Genomic DNA, 16986 nt, shown 5'->3' with positions numbered 1-16986 from the left:
GGGGGGAAGAGGTGAGTATCTGGGCTAGGGGAAACCCACAGCTGGGCTCTGGGGAGAGGGGGTTTGAGTGTATTAGCTGGGGGGCCCTGCAGCTGGGCTTGGGGTGGGGAGAGGGATTGTGGGTGTCTGGCCCCCCAGCTGGGCTCGGGGGTGGGAGGTGGCAGAGAAACAGGAACTGGGTTGTTGTAGGGGTTTCTTTAACTCTCTACTCCTGGGGGAAAATTTGTGTGTGTCTGTATTGTTACAGACATACTTCCCGACAGGAATTTTGAAATAAATTACCAAAATAATTGAAACTGGTATGATTATGTGGTGTTATTTTGACAAATAAAATTTGCAGAATTTTAAAATATTGTGGACAGAATTTAATTTTTTGGCACAGAATGCCCCCAGGAGTAACATGACCACAAGCTATCTTCCCTCTGAGTATCTTCTGCTCTCTGCCACTCTTCTACGCAGAAGAGGGGAGCAGCAAGATTTCACCGCAGCCGCCCAGCTGATACTGACAGCTGCTTATTATGCTTCCTCCTGCAGCAAAGTTTGCCTGAGGTATCTCAGCTAGCAGCACTGTGATGTCAAAAGTGCAGCACTATGGTTTTGCTGAGGAGTCAAATAGAGCAGGGGTCTGCGAGTAGAAATTAGTGTTTAAAAACACAAACTCTGTTTGCCATTTACAAAGCTGCAAGCAAAGAAATCAGAAAACATGAAAGTTAAGAGGGGTTTATTATATTTAAGTCAAATATGCCTGAAGTTTCTCCAGCAGAAGAGTCCTCAATTAATAAGAAATCCACTCTCTATTTTGCCAACCAATCTTGACTTACAGCTTGATCCTGCTCACACTCAAATCAATGGCAGTTCTGTCCCTGGCTTCAGGGTGAGCTGGACCAAGCCATTATACTGCATCTAGTTCAAGTAATTTGTACCAGTAAACACAAAACGCAGCATTGCTAGGAATTATCTGTTTTTGTTAGGTAATGCAAAGACGTGCAGTAGAGCCTTCGCCTGAACAATTAGTTTTATGGAGATGATACATATAATGGAATTATTATAAACAGTGCTTGCTCGAACCACTTATAGTTAAGGCTGTGTCAGGCACACTTTCTATTTCAGAATATCTTCAAGGGTTTAAGCATATGGCATTAAAAATAACTCCCCTCAGCTAAAATCAGCACTAAGCATGGTAACGTATTGGTTCCACAATGTACAAAATAGCAATATTTTAACTATTAGCTTGGTAGATTACTTTGCACCTGAAAAAAACAGGATAGAATTTAGTGATTTTGTTTCCAATATTTTTTGGACAGCACATTTGAAAAATAGCCTGCCTGGTCATGAATGCATGTCTTAGAGCATCCTAAAAAATGCTTTCCTAGATAGTTCACAACAAATAGCTTTTTAAGCTAAAATTTTAATTGCTGATTTGAAGGGGTGTTTCACCACGCAGTACAATATGCTCACTACAACATGCTGATGTGTATTTCCTATGACATCGGTTGGGGGCTGAGGGTGCACCCAATGAAGTTAATGCCCAACTTACTGTTGATTTCAATGGGAGCAGGATCTGTTTTACTTAAGTGATTAGTGAAGCAAACGTGAAATGATACTTTTTACAATTATTGTGCAGCCTTCCTGAAACTTCAGGAATAGTTCTGTGCTGGACCAGACAAATATGATCCACAGTTGTGTCATCGTTACAGTTCAAACGGACAGCAGTAGGGCCATATCTTATGAGTGATCTTAGCTACAGAAGATTAAGGCTATATATATTCATTGCCTTCCCTTCCCCACCCCCATGCTTTTTTAGAGCTAGAAACAAAGTGGCTGGTGCTTTCCCCACTCCGAGACAATGCATATTTGAAAGCATCCTAAAAAATTATTTCCAAGCCAGTCCATAACATTTTAACTTATGAAGTTATTCATTAATTGCTGATGTGAAGGAGTGCAGTACAATTTGCACAAAAATGTGCAGTACAATTTGCTGTGTGTTTTAAAGAAAAGTTGAGATGCTAAAACAATCAATGGGACTAGACAGAAACAGGAGAAGATTCACCCTGACACAAGAGACAGAAATTTAAACACATTTTATATGTCCCTTTTTTCTGGGCCTTGGGCCTGATCCTACAGGCTGCACTTGTGCACATGCCTACCTAATTACCTATTTTATATGGTTCTTGTTACCACAGTATATGAGCGCCTCACAATCATTAATGGATTTTTATCCTCATAAAACCCCTGAGGTTTATTAACGCTTACAGAGGTGGAATTGAGGTACCAGGTAGATGAAGTGATTTACCCAGTATCACACAGGAAGCATGTGGTAGAGACGGTTACTGAACCCAGATCTCCTGAGTCCCAGTCCCATCCCCTATCCACTTCAAATTATGATCTCCTTTGGCAGTAATCTGCCCAGTGCCAGCTGAGGACTGGTGGTGGGAGGGCAACAGTGCCCCTTCTCCCAAGTCTTGTAGCAAGCAATCAGTGTGAGCTGTAAGAATCTGGCCCTATATATTTTGCTATGTACTACACAACAGACAGGAAGCATCAAAAACTAAGCATCATAATTTCAGGATTAAGCACATTCTGACGTATTTTGTTTTTGTGATGTGAAGAGAATATTAATATAAATGACAAGCCTTTTCAGTGCGTGTTTATTTGTGTGTGGCTTCCCAGAACGAAACGTGTAACTATGGCTTGGGCAGAAAGGTTTGGATAATTGCCTATTATGAGTGTTTTTTAAAAGCAGCATTTGTTTAATTGTGCAGTAGACTGTAAATATCTAGTCAAGACCATGTTTGGCACATCTTTGAGAATCCTGCAATGGCAATTTTCTCCTTCCAGATGGGAGGGTTTTCTAAGTTGAGCTTCATTTCATAAATGTTCCACAGAAAACAAGACTTCACGCTGCTCCCTCAGAAAGAGTCCCATGGACTTTCATCGGAGCAGGATTGGATCCAGCATTTCATGCCATCTCTCCCAACATGTTGTAACGTGAAAGAGATATGGGAACGTAACAGAGGAGGAAATGCTCTAACAATGGACGAGTGAGTCTTTGAAAAAACATGAACTTTCACATCAATAAGACATTATTCTTTGCTTTAACCACTAGTCCACGGGCGTCCTGACAAAGCTCTGTATTGTTAGGCTTACTTAGAGTTTCTAAAGCACTTTGATGAAAGATGTTGTACACAGAAGTGCTAAATATTATTTTGTCATTTTTGTCATGAACACCAGGTGAATTTGCCAAAAAACGCCAGGACAAATCAGTAGCCAAGTGACTCCTGCAGGTACCGTGAGCTGCACAGTAGGATACCTATACCCTTGTGGTTCTTAGTGCTGGATCAGGGTGTTAGGGTGTTACTTTGGGAGTTCAGTGAGTAAAGAAAGAAGCAGCATTCCTGATGGTTTTTACCCCAACATGTACAGAGAAGACTTGGCTTACAAGGATGACAAAAGATTACAATGGTTCAGAAATTTTCAGATGGATACAAGGGAAGTTAAACATTTAAATCTTAACTTTGTTTCTAATCTGACATGATTTTATAGATAAATATTGCTTGATTTTTGGTTAAACATTAAACAGAGATAAAGTGAGCTGCAGGAGCATAATGGTGGAATCAGAGGATTCTTTATTTTGCAGTCATTCATTCTCAAATAACTAAATTCTTCCCCCTATTTATCTGAAAGGCTGGCTACCCCCATCTGCATGCCTATCCCCTAGAAAGGACAGCAGTTTGCATCTGCAGCTTACAGTGATGCTGTTTTCTACCCAGCCAAGGAGATGATGATAAAAGTAGCCAGCTGCTTGCAACACAGGGTGTTTAAAGATAAATGCAATACCTTCGTGTTGCATGCTCTCCCTCGCTGGCCGGAAAAAAAAGCAGCACAGACCTGTCTAGAGCTTCACTGAGACAACAATGTAGTTTTCCTCGCTCCCTTTCAAACCAGTGGTTCAGTTCATTTAGACCTCTTGTATTTTTTTAAACTGATGTTACCCATCTGAGTAAGTGGGGAAAATATATTAAAAGTGACTGTGAGCAGATGCTGAGTAGATTCTGGTGAAAAAGATCTCCCTCTGAAGAGTTACTATGTGTGTGCATGACATTAAGGAGTTGGAAGCTTTGTCACCATGCCATTTATAACAGTGTTATGATTTTTCAAAGCTCAAACACAAATCATCCACACATTATTAGGACGGCAACAGTGTATTAATTACTGATTAACCTAAACTAGGAAGGGATGAATTAATTTTAACAACAGTTTTGGGGCAATATAATATTTGCCACAGGTGACAAAAGCACTGTATTCTAGAAATTCCCTTGAAGGACTAATAGTAGATCTGAAAATCAGGTGCTATTTAGGTATAAATTCCATATATGCATAATACATGGTATTTACCACAAATGGTCCTTTAACACTACAACCTTCCACTTGGTGCTTCCACTAGGACCAGAGATGCTAGTGGAAATCAGACTGCCAGACTCTGTAAACAATGCCCTTGGGCGCAGCATAAGAAAGATGACTGTTCTTAGTTTGTAAACTTCTTGTGCTGGAGACACATGCCTCCTCCGTAGCATTGCTATCTGAGAATTATATAGTACAAACAGAAACTGTCTTCTTTACAACAAAGCTATTCCTTCTTAATAGCTGCTACAAGACAAATGCACTAAATACCATTATATGTGCAGGATGGTTATGAAAGAAGCTATTCATTGTTGGACAGATAAGATATATCTCTACCAGCTACTAAAGCAGGATGCTCAGGGTCATCTTGTTTTCCTTAGCATTCTTAAGTGCTTACTGCAAAGCTTGTATCTGCAACTTTTAAAATCCTGGGAGCAGATTTATATTTGAAAACTGAGGAGTCCAGTTAAACAAAACATAAATCTGGCTTTTGCACTGCTACAGCCACTGCAGAGTCATGGAACCACCTCCCACACCCCTCAAGCTTCAAAACCAAATGTTCCTGTGCTGTCTTTTATGGCATCAGACCCGGACAAAGTCTTTACTAAATCAGCCCCAAAGAAATGGAAAACCTTATTCATAGATTTTTAAGTCTAGAAGGGACCATTGGATCACCTACTCTGACTTCCTATATAACATAGACCACAAAATTTCCTCCAGTTACTCCTGTATTGATCCCCATAATTTTCATTTGACTAAAGCATATCTTATAGGAGACGCCAGTCTGAATCTGAAGTCTTCAAGAAGATAAAGAATCTACTACTTCCCTCCATAGTTTCTTCTAATGGTTAATCACCCTCGCTGTTAAAAATTTGTGCCTTATTTCTCATTTGAATTTATCTGGGTTTAACTGACAGCTTCTTATCAGCTGGTTATAATTTAATTACTGATGAATATAAGATGACTGAGCTATTAAAACAGAATGGATATTTTCAATGTTCTTTTAGAAAAAACAATTGTTGATTAAGTGACACAGAAACTGGGTAATACAGGGGACTCAATGAAATTCTGAGTCACTAGATAAAATCTGGCCCCAGTCTGTAGGAACTAAAAGTTGTTAAAAATTGATGGGATTAGTGGAGTATTTGAAATGAGTTAGAGATCTCGGACTGGATTCCCCACTCTGCGAAGGCCACTTTGCATTGTGTAAGGAGATAACTGGAGATAACTGGCAATCTCAGCCAGTGGAAAGCTGCAGAAAGTGATTCCACTGCCTGCACCAACTGAAATCTCCCTTCCCCAGTGGAAAAAGGGTTGCACTAGGGGTAGGAGAGCTGAGCTATATCGTCCACTGGGTGTAAGGTCACCTCAGCACAGCACCTTTGCAGCCCAGACTGCACTGGGATGGGCAGCCCTGACTCAGAGAGCTGCAACTGGTTCCCTACAGTGCCCCCAGACCCCTTCACTCCCTCCATACACAGCTTCTCCACCCACTTCCTAATTACACTGCAAAAGCACCATCACTGCTTGGCCCCTGAACAGTGAAATTACAGAGGCAGAGATCCCAATAAGCCGAGTCTCTTTTTCTCATCCCCAGAAGTGGAAATGGGCCCAGGTACATTGGTGGGATAGAGGGTGCTGATAGTACCAACACCCTCTGTCAGTCCCTTGTGGCCAAGTGGATGCAGTGTCGCCAACTCTCCTGATTTCTCCATGTGTCCAGCTAGAGCTGGATTCATCTGGCCAGGATGCCAGCAGCTCCAGCACTCCTGCGAATTTCAACCCTGCGGGGGGGAAGAGAACCCACTCTGATCGGCTGCCTTCCTCACCTGCCCAGGGCCGAGCGATCAGTGATGGCTGCTGTTGGAGATATGCAGAGTTCTCCACTTCTACTGCTCAAGAACCGAATGGACTTCTGGGGTAGAAGAAGGGAGACACCAGTCTCACAGGAGGGGAAGGGGAAGCAGAAAGAGCTGAGCAGCTCAGGCAGCCCTGCTCCATCCTCCCTTCCTGTGAACAGTGAGTCAGTCAGCTCTGTTCCTCCCTCCCCGCAACACCCAGCTTGGGAAGGGGTGAACATGGTGCAGCACCCCCATGCCACCCAGGGGCTTAGTGAAGAACCTCAGAAGCTGCAGCAGGAGGAGAACTGATGTGGGAATTGGGCAAATGTGGTGCCGGGTGGGAGGGCAGACAGGCAGATGTAAGGGGTGAAAACACCTGCAGCTGAGGCTAAAATCACCTTACCCAGCAAGATTTGGCAACCCTAACTGTCACACACACACTCGGGATGGATAAGAGGAATTTAAAATCAGATGATGGACCAACACACCATACAGTAGAACCTTAAAGATACGAACATCAGAGTTATGGACTTCCCGGTTAACCGAACACCCTGTGAAACTGGAAGTCCTCAATCAGGCAGCAGCGCAGACCAAACAAAAAAAAAGTGAATACTGTACTGCCTCAGGGCTTCAGCCACAGGGGGTTGGGGCTGCAGCTACAGGGTGAGTGGGGATCAGGGCTCCGGGCGTAAGGGCAGCTCGGGTCTTCTGAGCCTCAGGAGTACTGGGACTCAAGGGTTTAGACTGGGGGGCAGCACTGGGGCTCCGTTCCCAGCTTCAGCCCCACGGGGGGTGCCGAGGCTCAGGACTTTAGCTACGAGGGGAGCACTGGTTTCAGCCCCAGTTCTCTTTCCATAGCTAAAGCCCCAAGCCCTGCCCCCAGCTGAAACTGGGAGTGGAGCCACAGGGCTGAAGCCCCAATCCCTGGTGCCCCACACGGGGAAGAAGCCAGGAGCGGAGCCGCAGGGCTGAAGCCCCAGTGCTCCCACAGGCAGAATCCCTAAGCCCCCTGCCAGGAACCATGGTGGCCCCTAGGGTCAGTAGCCCCCCCGCCTAGAGTCCTGCCCACCCCCACCCCCGCAGCTCCAACTCCTCCATGGCTGAAGTCCGTAACATCTTGTTCACAGTTCCAGACCATTTCAGAGTTACAGACAACAGAACAATACACCCATAATAGGAGTACTTGAAGATGTTCAACATTGCAAACTTTAATTATCTCTCTATTCAAAGTGATAAGAGAAAGAAACTAAAGTGTCCATCCAGGGCTCTACATGACTATAACAGTACCATAAAAATACAACAAAAAACCCAGCAGCTTTCCCAAAAAGGAACAACCAATCAGCAAACATTCCCTCAACATGCACTCCAGCACCAGCCCCTATCACAACTCCCCTGTCCAAAAGCTTGGGTAAGAAGATGGGCCAACCTGTGTGTCCAGAAAGTCAGCAAAACTGAGCTTTTACAGATTAACAGTAGGGAAATGAATCCAAGGTTGAGCACCCCCCATGGACAGCTCTCTCTCTCTCTCTCTCTGATATGGAGGGAAGTTCCAGTTGAAACACCCCTGTGGGCTATAGCTGTAGCAATATGGCACAGTGAGATAGGCAGGTCTCAAGCAATTTTAGAGTTTCATTGGTCAAATCCTACACCTACAGGTTAAATACCCATGAAACTTACTCTCTGGCTGGGATTTTCTAATTCAATGCGATTTAGGCACCTAACTCTAGACTCCTTTGCAACTTCCAGTTTTTATTATTTTAATCCAGGCAAATGCTCTGGTAACGTTGCTGTGAATTTTATCAAACCTTCTCCTTCCAGAGACCTTTCTGTATTTTTTTAACTACAGATAAAAAAAAACAAAAAAACCCAAAACAAAACACATTTTGTAGCATTCTGCCTACAACCAAATTGTCTAACCAGCTACCAGATGAAGAGACATTTGGTCTACAACTTGATTGGCCCTATGCTTCATAATTTTTCATGGTGTGACATCTTCTATCACCTAAGTGGGTGAGCAAGCACTAGCATGTCAATATCCAAGAGATTTTAAGTTATTTTTGACAGGCACGCGGATCCTTATACATAATTTCAATATTGTCTTACCTAAGACGGTCATGACTGTCTTCATAAGCTTCACTGGTGTCCTTCTACGGCTGATGGATCCACTAGTGTGTGGAGATAAGACATTAGTTTTCCTCTGGACGTACATGTAGATTCTTAGGTAAACCACCACCATAATGAAGAAAACAACTAGATTGGAGACAGTCCAGAATATCAGATAACTTCTGCTATAAATAGGAGCCAGGGAAGAACAGGTTGAGATATTGCAAAGGCAGTTCCAACCCAAAGTAGGCACAGCCCCCATAAAAATAGCAATGGCCCAGATCAATAAAATTAAAAAAGTGACTCTTTTCTTTGTGAGGTTACTGTGAACCCTCATCCGCACTACTGACATGTGTCGCTCAACAGCTATCACAAATAAATTAACCAGAGAAGCTGTCAGGCTGGTGTCCAGAAGCCCCTGACGCAAAAACCATCGGTTAACAGTTAGCGTTTTGGACACAGGGCCAGTGTTGAACATCAAATATACATAGGCAATGCCAGCAAAAAAGTCTGCAGCAGCTAGATTGGCCAGCAGATAGTAGAAGGGGAAGTGAAATCTTTTGTTTTTGACCACAGCTGCTATGACCAGTGAATTTGAAATAAAAATAAACAGGCAGAAGAAGGTCCCAAAACACAAAACAATAACAAGGTTTGTCCCTGACCACTCATCTACTGTGTCAGTGTTGCTCATGTTATAAAAAAAGTCCATACGTTTATCATAGTGGCATTCGTTCATCCTGGATCAGGGCCTTACATCCTAAGGGGAAAAAGAAAAAACATGGATTAAATTTCATACCTTGTCTTTGCTTGAAGCACTATGCTACAAATACTTTGAGTGTAAATGTTCCTGGAGAATAATTTTCACATCAGGTAGAAGTAGTGTAAAAGGAAATCCTACCTGAAGGAAAAACAGCTCTAATATAGTCCCTCTCATTAGGCCCCAATTAAAAAAAATTTAATCACATGCTTAACTTGATCTTGATGTTAAATGGGACTTAAGTAGAAGCTTAAAGTTAAGCAAGTGCTAAAGTGCTTTGCTGAATCAGGTGAGAAACATTAACTAGTCAACTCTTTTGCAGATGATGACGCTGAAGCTCAGAGTTTAAGCGATTTGCTTGAAAATATGCGGAGAGCTACAAACAGAACCCTGGTCTTCTTACTCCCAGTCCTATGTTTGAACCACAAGCCCATTGTTTCTCCCAATACCCAGCTAAGACAGCAAAACACAGAAATCCTGCATCTTTTCCAGTTTACTAATCTAGAAACATAAAGCTTTTACTTGTGAAGTATTTTCCTGTTTTTGAAGCATGTTAATAGATATAATCTGTAAACACACTATTTAAGGCATATATTCTCAATGCATATATATAACTCCTATCAGTAATAAATTAGTTTAAATGAATGGATTTAAAAGGTGAATATTTGTTATATTACATTTTAAAATAACTAGATCCAAGGGTGCAGAGGATAGAAAACTGGTGGGGGAAGGGGCTTTGGTTTGTGAAAATAAAAGTGAAGGGTTGGCCATGGGTTCTGGATTGATAGCCCTGTAGAATAAAGTCTCCTATTCATCCACAAGAAAGGTGAACCATAGGCAGCAGCGGCATGAGATTTCACACACTGTGTCAACGCTCTTTTGGACAGATCGCTACTCAAGATGAGGAGAGGGATAGTTCATTCTCCCTATTACTTCTCACTTTGACCTGTCTGGGTTGACTATCAACATCAGCCAGGATAGTGTTATTGTGATGTGTTCACTAGGAACTGTACTGAGATCCAACGGTTTTAATGCAGAAGATTAAACAGCCATCAGACGGTATTGACTTTCAATAATCTTGGCACAAAAAGTGAGAGTGTGCTAGCAAAATCTGCAGAGGACACAGAGTTAGAAGGTATTGCCAATACGGAGGAGGAGTGGAATTTCATACAAGAAGATTTGGATGACCTTGAAAACTGGAACAACAGAAATAGGATGAAATGTAATGGTGCAAAGTGTAAGGTCATGTACCTAAGGCAGGAGTGGGCAAACTATGGCCCGCGGGCCCAGTCAGACTTTTTAATCCGGCCCTCAAGCTCCCACTGGGGAGCAGAGTTGGGGGCCTGCCCCGTTCCTGCACTCCAGCTGGGGAGTGGGGTTGGGGGCTCCACACAGCTCCTGGGAAACAGCCAGCATGTCTCCACTCCGGCTCCTACGTGTGGGGCAGCCAGGGGGCTCCACATCCTGCCTCCGCCCCAACTGTCAGCTCTGCAGCTCCCATTGGCTAGGAACTGCGACCAATGGGAGCTGTAGGGGCGGCGCTCAGAGCCGCCTGGCCACACCTCCACGTAGAAGCCAGAGGGGGGCATGCCACTGCTTCCGGGAGCTGCTTGAGGTAAGCACCACCTGAAGCCTGCACCCCTGACCTCCTCCTATGCCCCAACCCCCTGCCCCAGCTCTGATCCCCGTCCTGCCCTCCAAAACCCTCAGTCCCAGCCTGGAGCACCCTCCTGCACCCAAAACCCCTCATCTGCAGCCCCACCCCAGAGCCCGCAACCCCAGCTGGAACCTTCACCCCTCCGACCCAACCCCCTACCCCAGACCAGAGCCCCTCCCCTGCATCCCAACCTCAGCCACCTCCTGCACCCACCCTGAACCCCTCATTTCCAGCCCCACCCTAGAACTCACACCCCCAGTCCAGAGCCCATACCCCTCAGCCTCCTCCCAAATGCCAAACCCCTCTGCTCCACCCCAAGCCCACAGCCCCCTCCTGCACTCCAAACCCCTCATCCCTGGCCCCACCCCATAGCCCGCACATCCAGCCAGAGGAGCCATCACCCTCTCCTGCATCCCCCAATTGCGTGAACATTCATGGCTCACCATACAATTTCAATACCCAGATGTGGCCCTCAGGCCAAAAAGTTTGCCCACCCCTGACCTAGGGTCTAACAACAAGACTTTATGCTATACGCTGGGGATGTATCAGTTGGAGAAAGACCTAGGTGTATTGGTCAATCACAGGATGACTATGAGTCACCAACATGATGCTCATAGTCATGAAAAAAGTTAATGATAGGATGCATCAGTTGAGGTATTTCCAGTAGGGATAGGGAAGTGGTATTTCCATTATACAAGGCACTGGAGAGTTCTCATCTGGAATAGTGTGCGCCATTCTGGTTTCCCATATTTAAGAAAGTTTAATTCAAACTGGAACAGGTGCAGAGGAGGGCTACTAGGATGAACAGAGGAATGGAGAACCTCCCTTATGAGAGGAGACTCACAGACTTTGCTTGCTTAGCCTAACAAAACAGACTGAAGGAAGATATGACTGCTCTCGATAAATACATTAGAGGGATAAATAAATGCTAGGGAGGGATGGGAGTTATTTAAGGGCCAATGTTAGCCTAAAAAAAACAGTTACTCACCTTCTCGTAACTGTTGTTCTTTGAGATATGTTGCTCTCATCAATTCCAATTAGGTGTGCGCATGCCGAGTCATTGGAAAGTTTTCCCACTAGCAGCACTCATTAGGTGGGCTGTGGAGCCCCCTGGAGTGATGCCTCCATAGCACTCTATATATGACCCTGCAGTCCCGGTGCCTCCTCATCTCCTTCTTGCTGGCTACTCCGACAGAGGGGAAGGTGGGTGGGTATTGGAATGGACATGAGCAACACATCTCGAAGAACAACTGTCAAGGTTCCTCCCCCACTCTGAACTCTAGGGTACAGATGTGGGGACCTGCATGAAAAACCTCCTAAGCTTATCTTTACCAGCTTAGGTCAAAACTTCCCCAAGGTACAAAATATTACACCCGTTATCCTTGGAATGGCCGCTACCACCACCAAACTAATACTGGTTACTGGGGAAGAGCTGTTTGGACGCGTCTTTCCCCCCAAAATACTTCCCAAAACCTTGCACCCCACTTCCTGGACAAGGTTTGGTAAAAAGCCTCACCAATTTGCCTAGGTGACTACAGACCCAGACCCTTGGATCTTAAGAACAATGAACAATCCTCCCAACACTTGCACCCCCCTTCTCCTGGAAAACGTTGGATAAAAAGCCTCACCAATTTGCATAGGTGACCACAGACCCAAACCCTTGGATCTGAGAAAAATGAAAAAGCATTCAGTTTTTTACAAGAAGACTTTTAATAAAAAAATAGAAGTAAATAGAAATAAAGAAATCCCCCTGTAAAATCAGGATGGTAGATATCTTACAGGGTAATTAGATTCCAAAACATAGAGAACCCCTCTAGGCAAAACCTTAAGTTACAAAAAAGATACACAGACAGAAATAGTTATTCTATTCAGCACAATGCTTTTCTCAGCCATTTAAAGAAATCATAATCTAACACATACCTAGCTAGATTACTTACTAAAAGTTCTAAGACTCCATTCCTGTTCTGTCCCTGGCAAAAGCAGCATACAGACAGACACAGACCCTTTGTTTCTCTCCCTCCTCCCAGCTTTTGAAAGTATCTTGTCTCCTCATTGGTCATTTTGGTCAGGTGCCAGCGAGGTTACCTTTAGCTTCTTAACCCTTTACAGATGAGAGGAGCTTTCCCCTGGCCAGGAGGGATTTCAAAGGGGTTTACCCTTCCCTTTATATTTATGACACGCCCCCCAAATCTCAGCTAGGGTGAAACACTGGCTGGGATTTCTTCCTGGAGCTCTAGGAAAAACAGAGTTTATAAGACACATGCATCTCTAAATATACTACCAAGTACATAAAGATTAACAATATTTTCCACATCTCAAGGACGATTTTAACCAGTTGATTCTGGGAAACTTTCACGGGAGAGTGCATCAGCCACTTTGTTAGAAGCTCCTGAGATGTGTTGGATGTCGAAATCAAAATCTTGGAGAGCTAAACTCCACCGAAGAAGTTTTTTGTTAGTTTCTTTGACGGTGTGAAGCCACTTCAGTGCAACATGGTCGGTTTGCAGGTGGAAACGCCGTCCCCAAACATATGGGCATAGCTTTTCCAGAGCGTAGACAATGGCGTAACATTCTTTTTCAGTGACTGACCAGTTGCTTTCCCTCTCAGACAGTTTTTTGCTGAGAAACACTACAGGGTGGAATTCTTGATCAGGTCCTTTCTGCATTAAAACTGCTCCCACACCACGCTCGGATGCATCTGTGGTTACTAGGAACGGTTTGTCAAAGTCTGGGGCCCTTAGTACAGGGTCAGACATGAGTGTCGCTTTAAGCTTGTTAAAGGCCTTCTGACACTTTCCGGTCCACTGAACAGCATTTGGCTGTTTCTTTTTGGTTAGGTCTGTCAGTGGGGCAGCGATTTGGCTGTAGTGCGGTACAAATCGTCTGTAATAACCAGCCAAGCCTAAGAAGGATTGAACCTGTTTCTTTGACTTTGGGACAGGCCACTTTTGGATAGCATCCACTTTGGCCTGTAGGGGGCTGATAGTTCCTAGACCCACCTGGTGTCCAAGGTAAGTCACTCTGTTTAGGCCTATTTGACACTTCTTAGCCTTAACAGTTAGTCCTGCCTCCCTTATGCGCTCAAGGACTTTTTGTAGATGTTCCAGGTGGTCTGCCCAGGAATCCGAAAATATGGCCACATCGTCAAGGTAGGCGACTGCTTATTCTCCTAATCACGCTAGGAGACCATCTACAAGTCTTTGGAAAGTGGCGGGTGCATTTCGCAGCCCGAAAGGGAGTACATTAAATTCATACAGCCCGAGATGTGTGATGAAGGCTGACCTTTCCTTGGCAGATTCATCTAGCGGTACCTGCCAGTACCCCTTGGTTAAGTCCAAGGTAGAGATGAACTGGGCCCGTCCCAGTTTCTCTAATAGTTCATCTGTGCGTGGCATTGGATAGTTGTCTGGGCGAGTTACAGCATTTAGCTTACGGTAGTCCACGCAAAAACGTATTTCCCCATCTGGTTTGGGAACTAGAACCACTGGAGATGCCCATGCACTTCCAGAGGGGCGGATTACACCCATCTGTAACATATCCTGGATCTCCCGTTCTATAGCAGTTTTAGCTTGAGGAGACACCCGGTAAGGTTGGACCCTAATTGGGTGAGCGTTACCTGTGTCAATGGAGTGGTATGCCCGTTCAGTCAGTCCTGGGGTGGCTGAGAACGTTGGCGCGTAGCTAGTGCACAGCTCCTGGATCTGCTGTCGCTGCATACGCCCAAGGGTCATGGAGAGGTTCACCTCTTCCACACCACCAGCACATTTCCCTTCGTAGTAAACACCTTCAGGCCACTCAGCGTCGTCTCCTCCCTGGGCTGTAAACTGACAAACCTTTAATTCTCTGGAATAAAAGGGCTTTAGAGAATTAATATGGTACACCTTAGGCTTTCGGTTGGAGGTGGGGAATGCTATGAGATAATTAACAGCTCCCAGGCGCTCCTGGACCATGAATGGCCCTTCCCACGATGCTTCCATTTTATGGGCCTGGAGCGCCTTTAAGACCATGACCTGGTCTCCTACTTTGAAGGAACGCTCTCTGGCATGTTTATCATACCAGGCTTTTTGCTCTTTTTGAGCATCCTGTAAGTTTTCTCTAGCAAGGGCTAAAGAGGTTCGGAGGGTGTTCTGTAGGTTGGTTACAAAGTCCAGAATGTTAGTTCCTGGAGAAGGTGTAAATCCCTCCCATTGCTGCTTCACCAACTGCAATGGCCCCTTAACCTCACGGCCATATACAAGTTCAAATGGGGAAAACCCTAAACTGGGATGTGGTACAGCTCTGTAGGCAAAGAGCAACTGCTGCAACACTAGGTCCCAATCATTGGAGTGCTCATTTACAAATTTACGTATCATGGCCCCCAAAGTTCCATTAAACTTCTCCACCATGCCATTTGTTTGATGGTGGTAAGGAGTGGCAACCAAGTGATTTACCCCATGAGCTTCCCAAAGGTTTTTCATAGTTCCTGCCAGGAAATTAGTCCCTGCATCTGTGAGGATGTCGGAGGGCCAACCTACCCTGGCAAAAATGTCTGCTAGTGCCTGGCACACACTTTTAGCCCTGGTGTTGCTTAGAGCTACTGCTTCCGGCCATCGGGTGGCAAAATCCATGAAAGTCAGTATGTACTGCTTTCCTCTGGGTGTCTTTTTCGGAAAAGGACCCAGAATATCCACAGCTACTCGCTGAAATGGAACTTCAATGATGGGGAGTGGCTGGAGAGGGGCTTTGACCTGGTCTTGGGGTTTTCCCACTCTTTGGCACACCTCACAAGACTGGACATAGGTAGAAACATCCTTGCCCATTCCCTCCCAGTGGAATGACCCCCCCAAACGGTCTTTGGTCCTGTTCACCCCAGCATGGCCACTAGGGTGATCGTGGGCTAAGCTCAAGAGCTTGACCCAGTATTTAGTTGGAACTAACAACTGTCTCTGAGGATGCCAGTCTTCCTGGTGTCCACCAGAAAGAGTTTCCTTGTATAAAAGTCCTCTTTCTACAACAAACCTGGATCGATTAGAAGAGCTGAGAGGCGGTGGGTTGCTCCGTGCCACCGTCCAAGCTCTCTGGAGGCTTTCATCTGCTTCCTGTTCGGTCTGGAACTGTTCCCTTGATGCTGGAGACATCAGTTCCTCATTGGATTGTGGACCTAGGCTTGGTCCCTCTGGAAGCGATATAGGGGATGGAGCTGTTTCTGTTGACTGTGAACCGCTCTCCGCTGGTGCACTATGTTGGGATTCAGGCTCCGGCTGAGCCTCTTGTGTAGGGTTATCGGCTGCTGCCAGTTCAGGTTCAGTGGGGCCCTCTGGTGTTGAGGTTGCAAGTACTGGATTCAGTGCTGGCACGGGGTCTGGTGTTGGTTGTTTGGCTGGTTCCGGTTCTGGGACTGGTTCCGTCTGGGTCTCTGGGACTGGATCCACTACTGCTGTTGCAGACATTGGCCTGGGGTCCGGGTCCATCACCTCTGACTGGGTCCTGATAGAAGTTTCCGGAACAGAGCTAGGCCTCACGGCTTGTTTAGCCTGGCTGCGGGTGACCATTCCCACCCTCTTGGCCTGCTTCACATGATTGGCCAAGTCTTCCCCCAACAGCATGGGGATGGGATAATCGTCATAGACTGCAAAAGTCCACATTCCTGACCAGCCCTTGTACTGGACAGGCAACTTGGCTGTAGGCAAATTGAAAGAGTTGGACTTGAAGGGTTGAATCGTCACTTGGATCTCTGGGTTGATTAAATTGGGGTCCACTAAGGAAGCATGGATAGCTGACACTTGTGCTCCGGTGTCCCTCCACGCGGTGACCTTCTTCCCGCCCACACTCACAGTTTCCCTCCGCTCCAAGGGTATCTGGGAGGTATCTGGGTCTGTGGACCTCTGGTGTGATTCCGGTGCAATGAACTGTAATCTGTTGGGGTTCTTGGGGCAGTTGGCCTTTACATGCCCCAGCTTGTTACATTTAAAACATCGTCCAGCTGACGGGTCACTGAGGCGAGGAGGGTTGCTGGAGAACGGGGTGGTGGGACGATAAGGGGTCTGGAGGGTTCTTTGGGAGGTAGGTGGGGCTTTGGGCGGCCCCCGGTAATAGGGTGTGGTCTGGGGTGGTCCCTTCTGGTCTCCGCTCCAACTGCGACCAGTTTTCTTCTTCTCTGCCACCTCCACCCATCTGGCTCCAATCTCTCCTGCCTCGATTACAGTTTTGGGTTTCCCATCTAGGATGTATCTTTCTATTTCCTCAGG

The 16986-nt window shown here is 45.6% G+C and overlaps 1 protein-coding gene across 3 annotated transcripts in view; it reads right to left on the bottom strand.

Annotated features, from left to right (window-relative positions):
* The window catches only part of LPAR3 (lysophosphatidic acid receptor 3), a 46404-nt gene that overhangs the window by 12365 nt on the left and 17053 nt on the right, over positions 1-16986 (bottom strand). For 2 of the 3 annotated variants that reach the window (XM_048861957.2, XM_075131678.1), the window contains exon 2: positions 8346-9102. In XM_048861957.2, coding sequence (XP_048717914.1) covers positions 8346-9081 — 736 coding nt within the window. In that variant the 5' untranslated portion in view covers positions 9082-9102. The remainder of the gene's footprint in view (positions 1-8345; positions 9103-16986) is intronic. The other variant, XM_075131679.1, reaches the window with a different exon arrangement.

The sequence above is a fragment of the Caretta caretta genome, chromosome 8 (assembly GCF_965140235.1).
Source record: "Caretta caretta isolate rCarCar2 chromosome 8, rCarCar1.hap1, whole genome shotgun sequence".
In the NCBI taxonomy this organism is placed as follows: domain Eukaryota; kingdom Metazoa; phylum Chordata; order Testudines; family Cheloniidae; genus Caretta; species Caretta caretta.
Note: the sequence above shows the minus strand (reverse complement) of the source record. Positions and strands in the feature narration are given on the sequence as shown.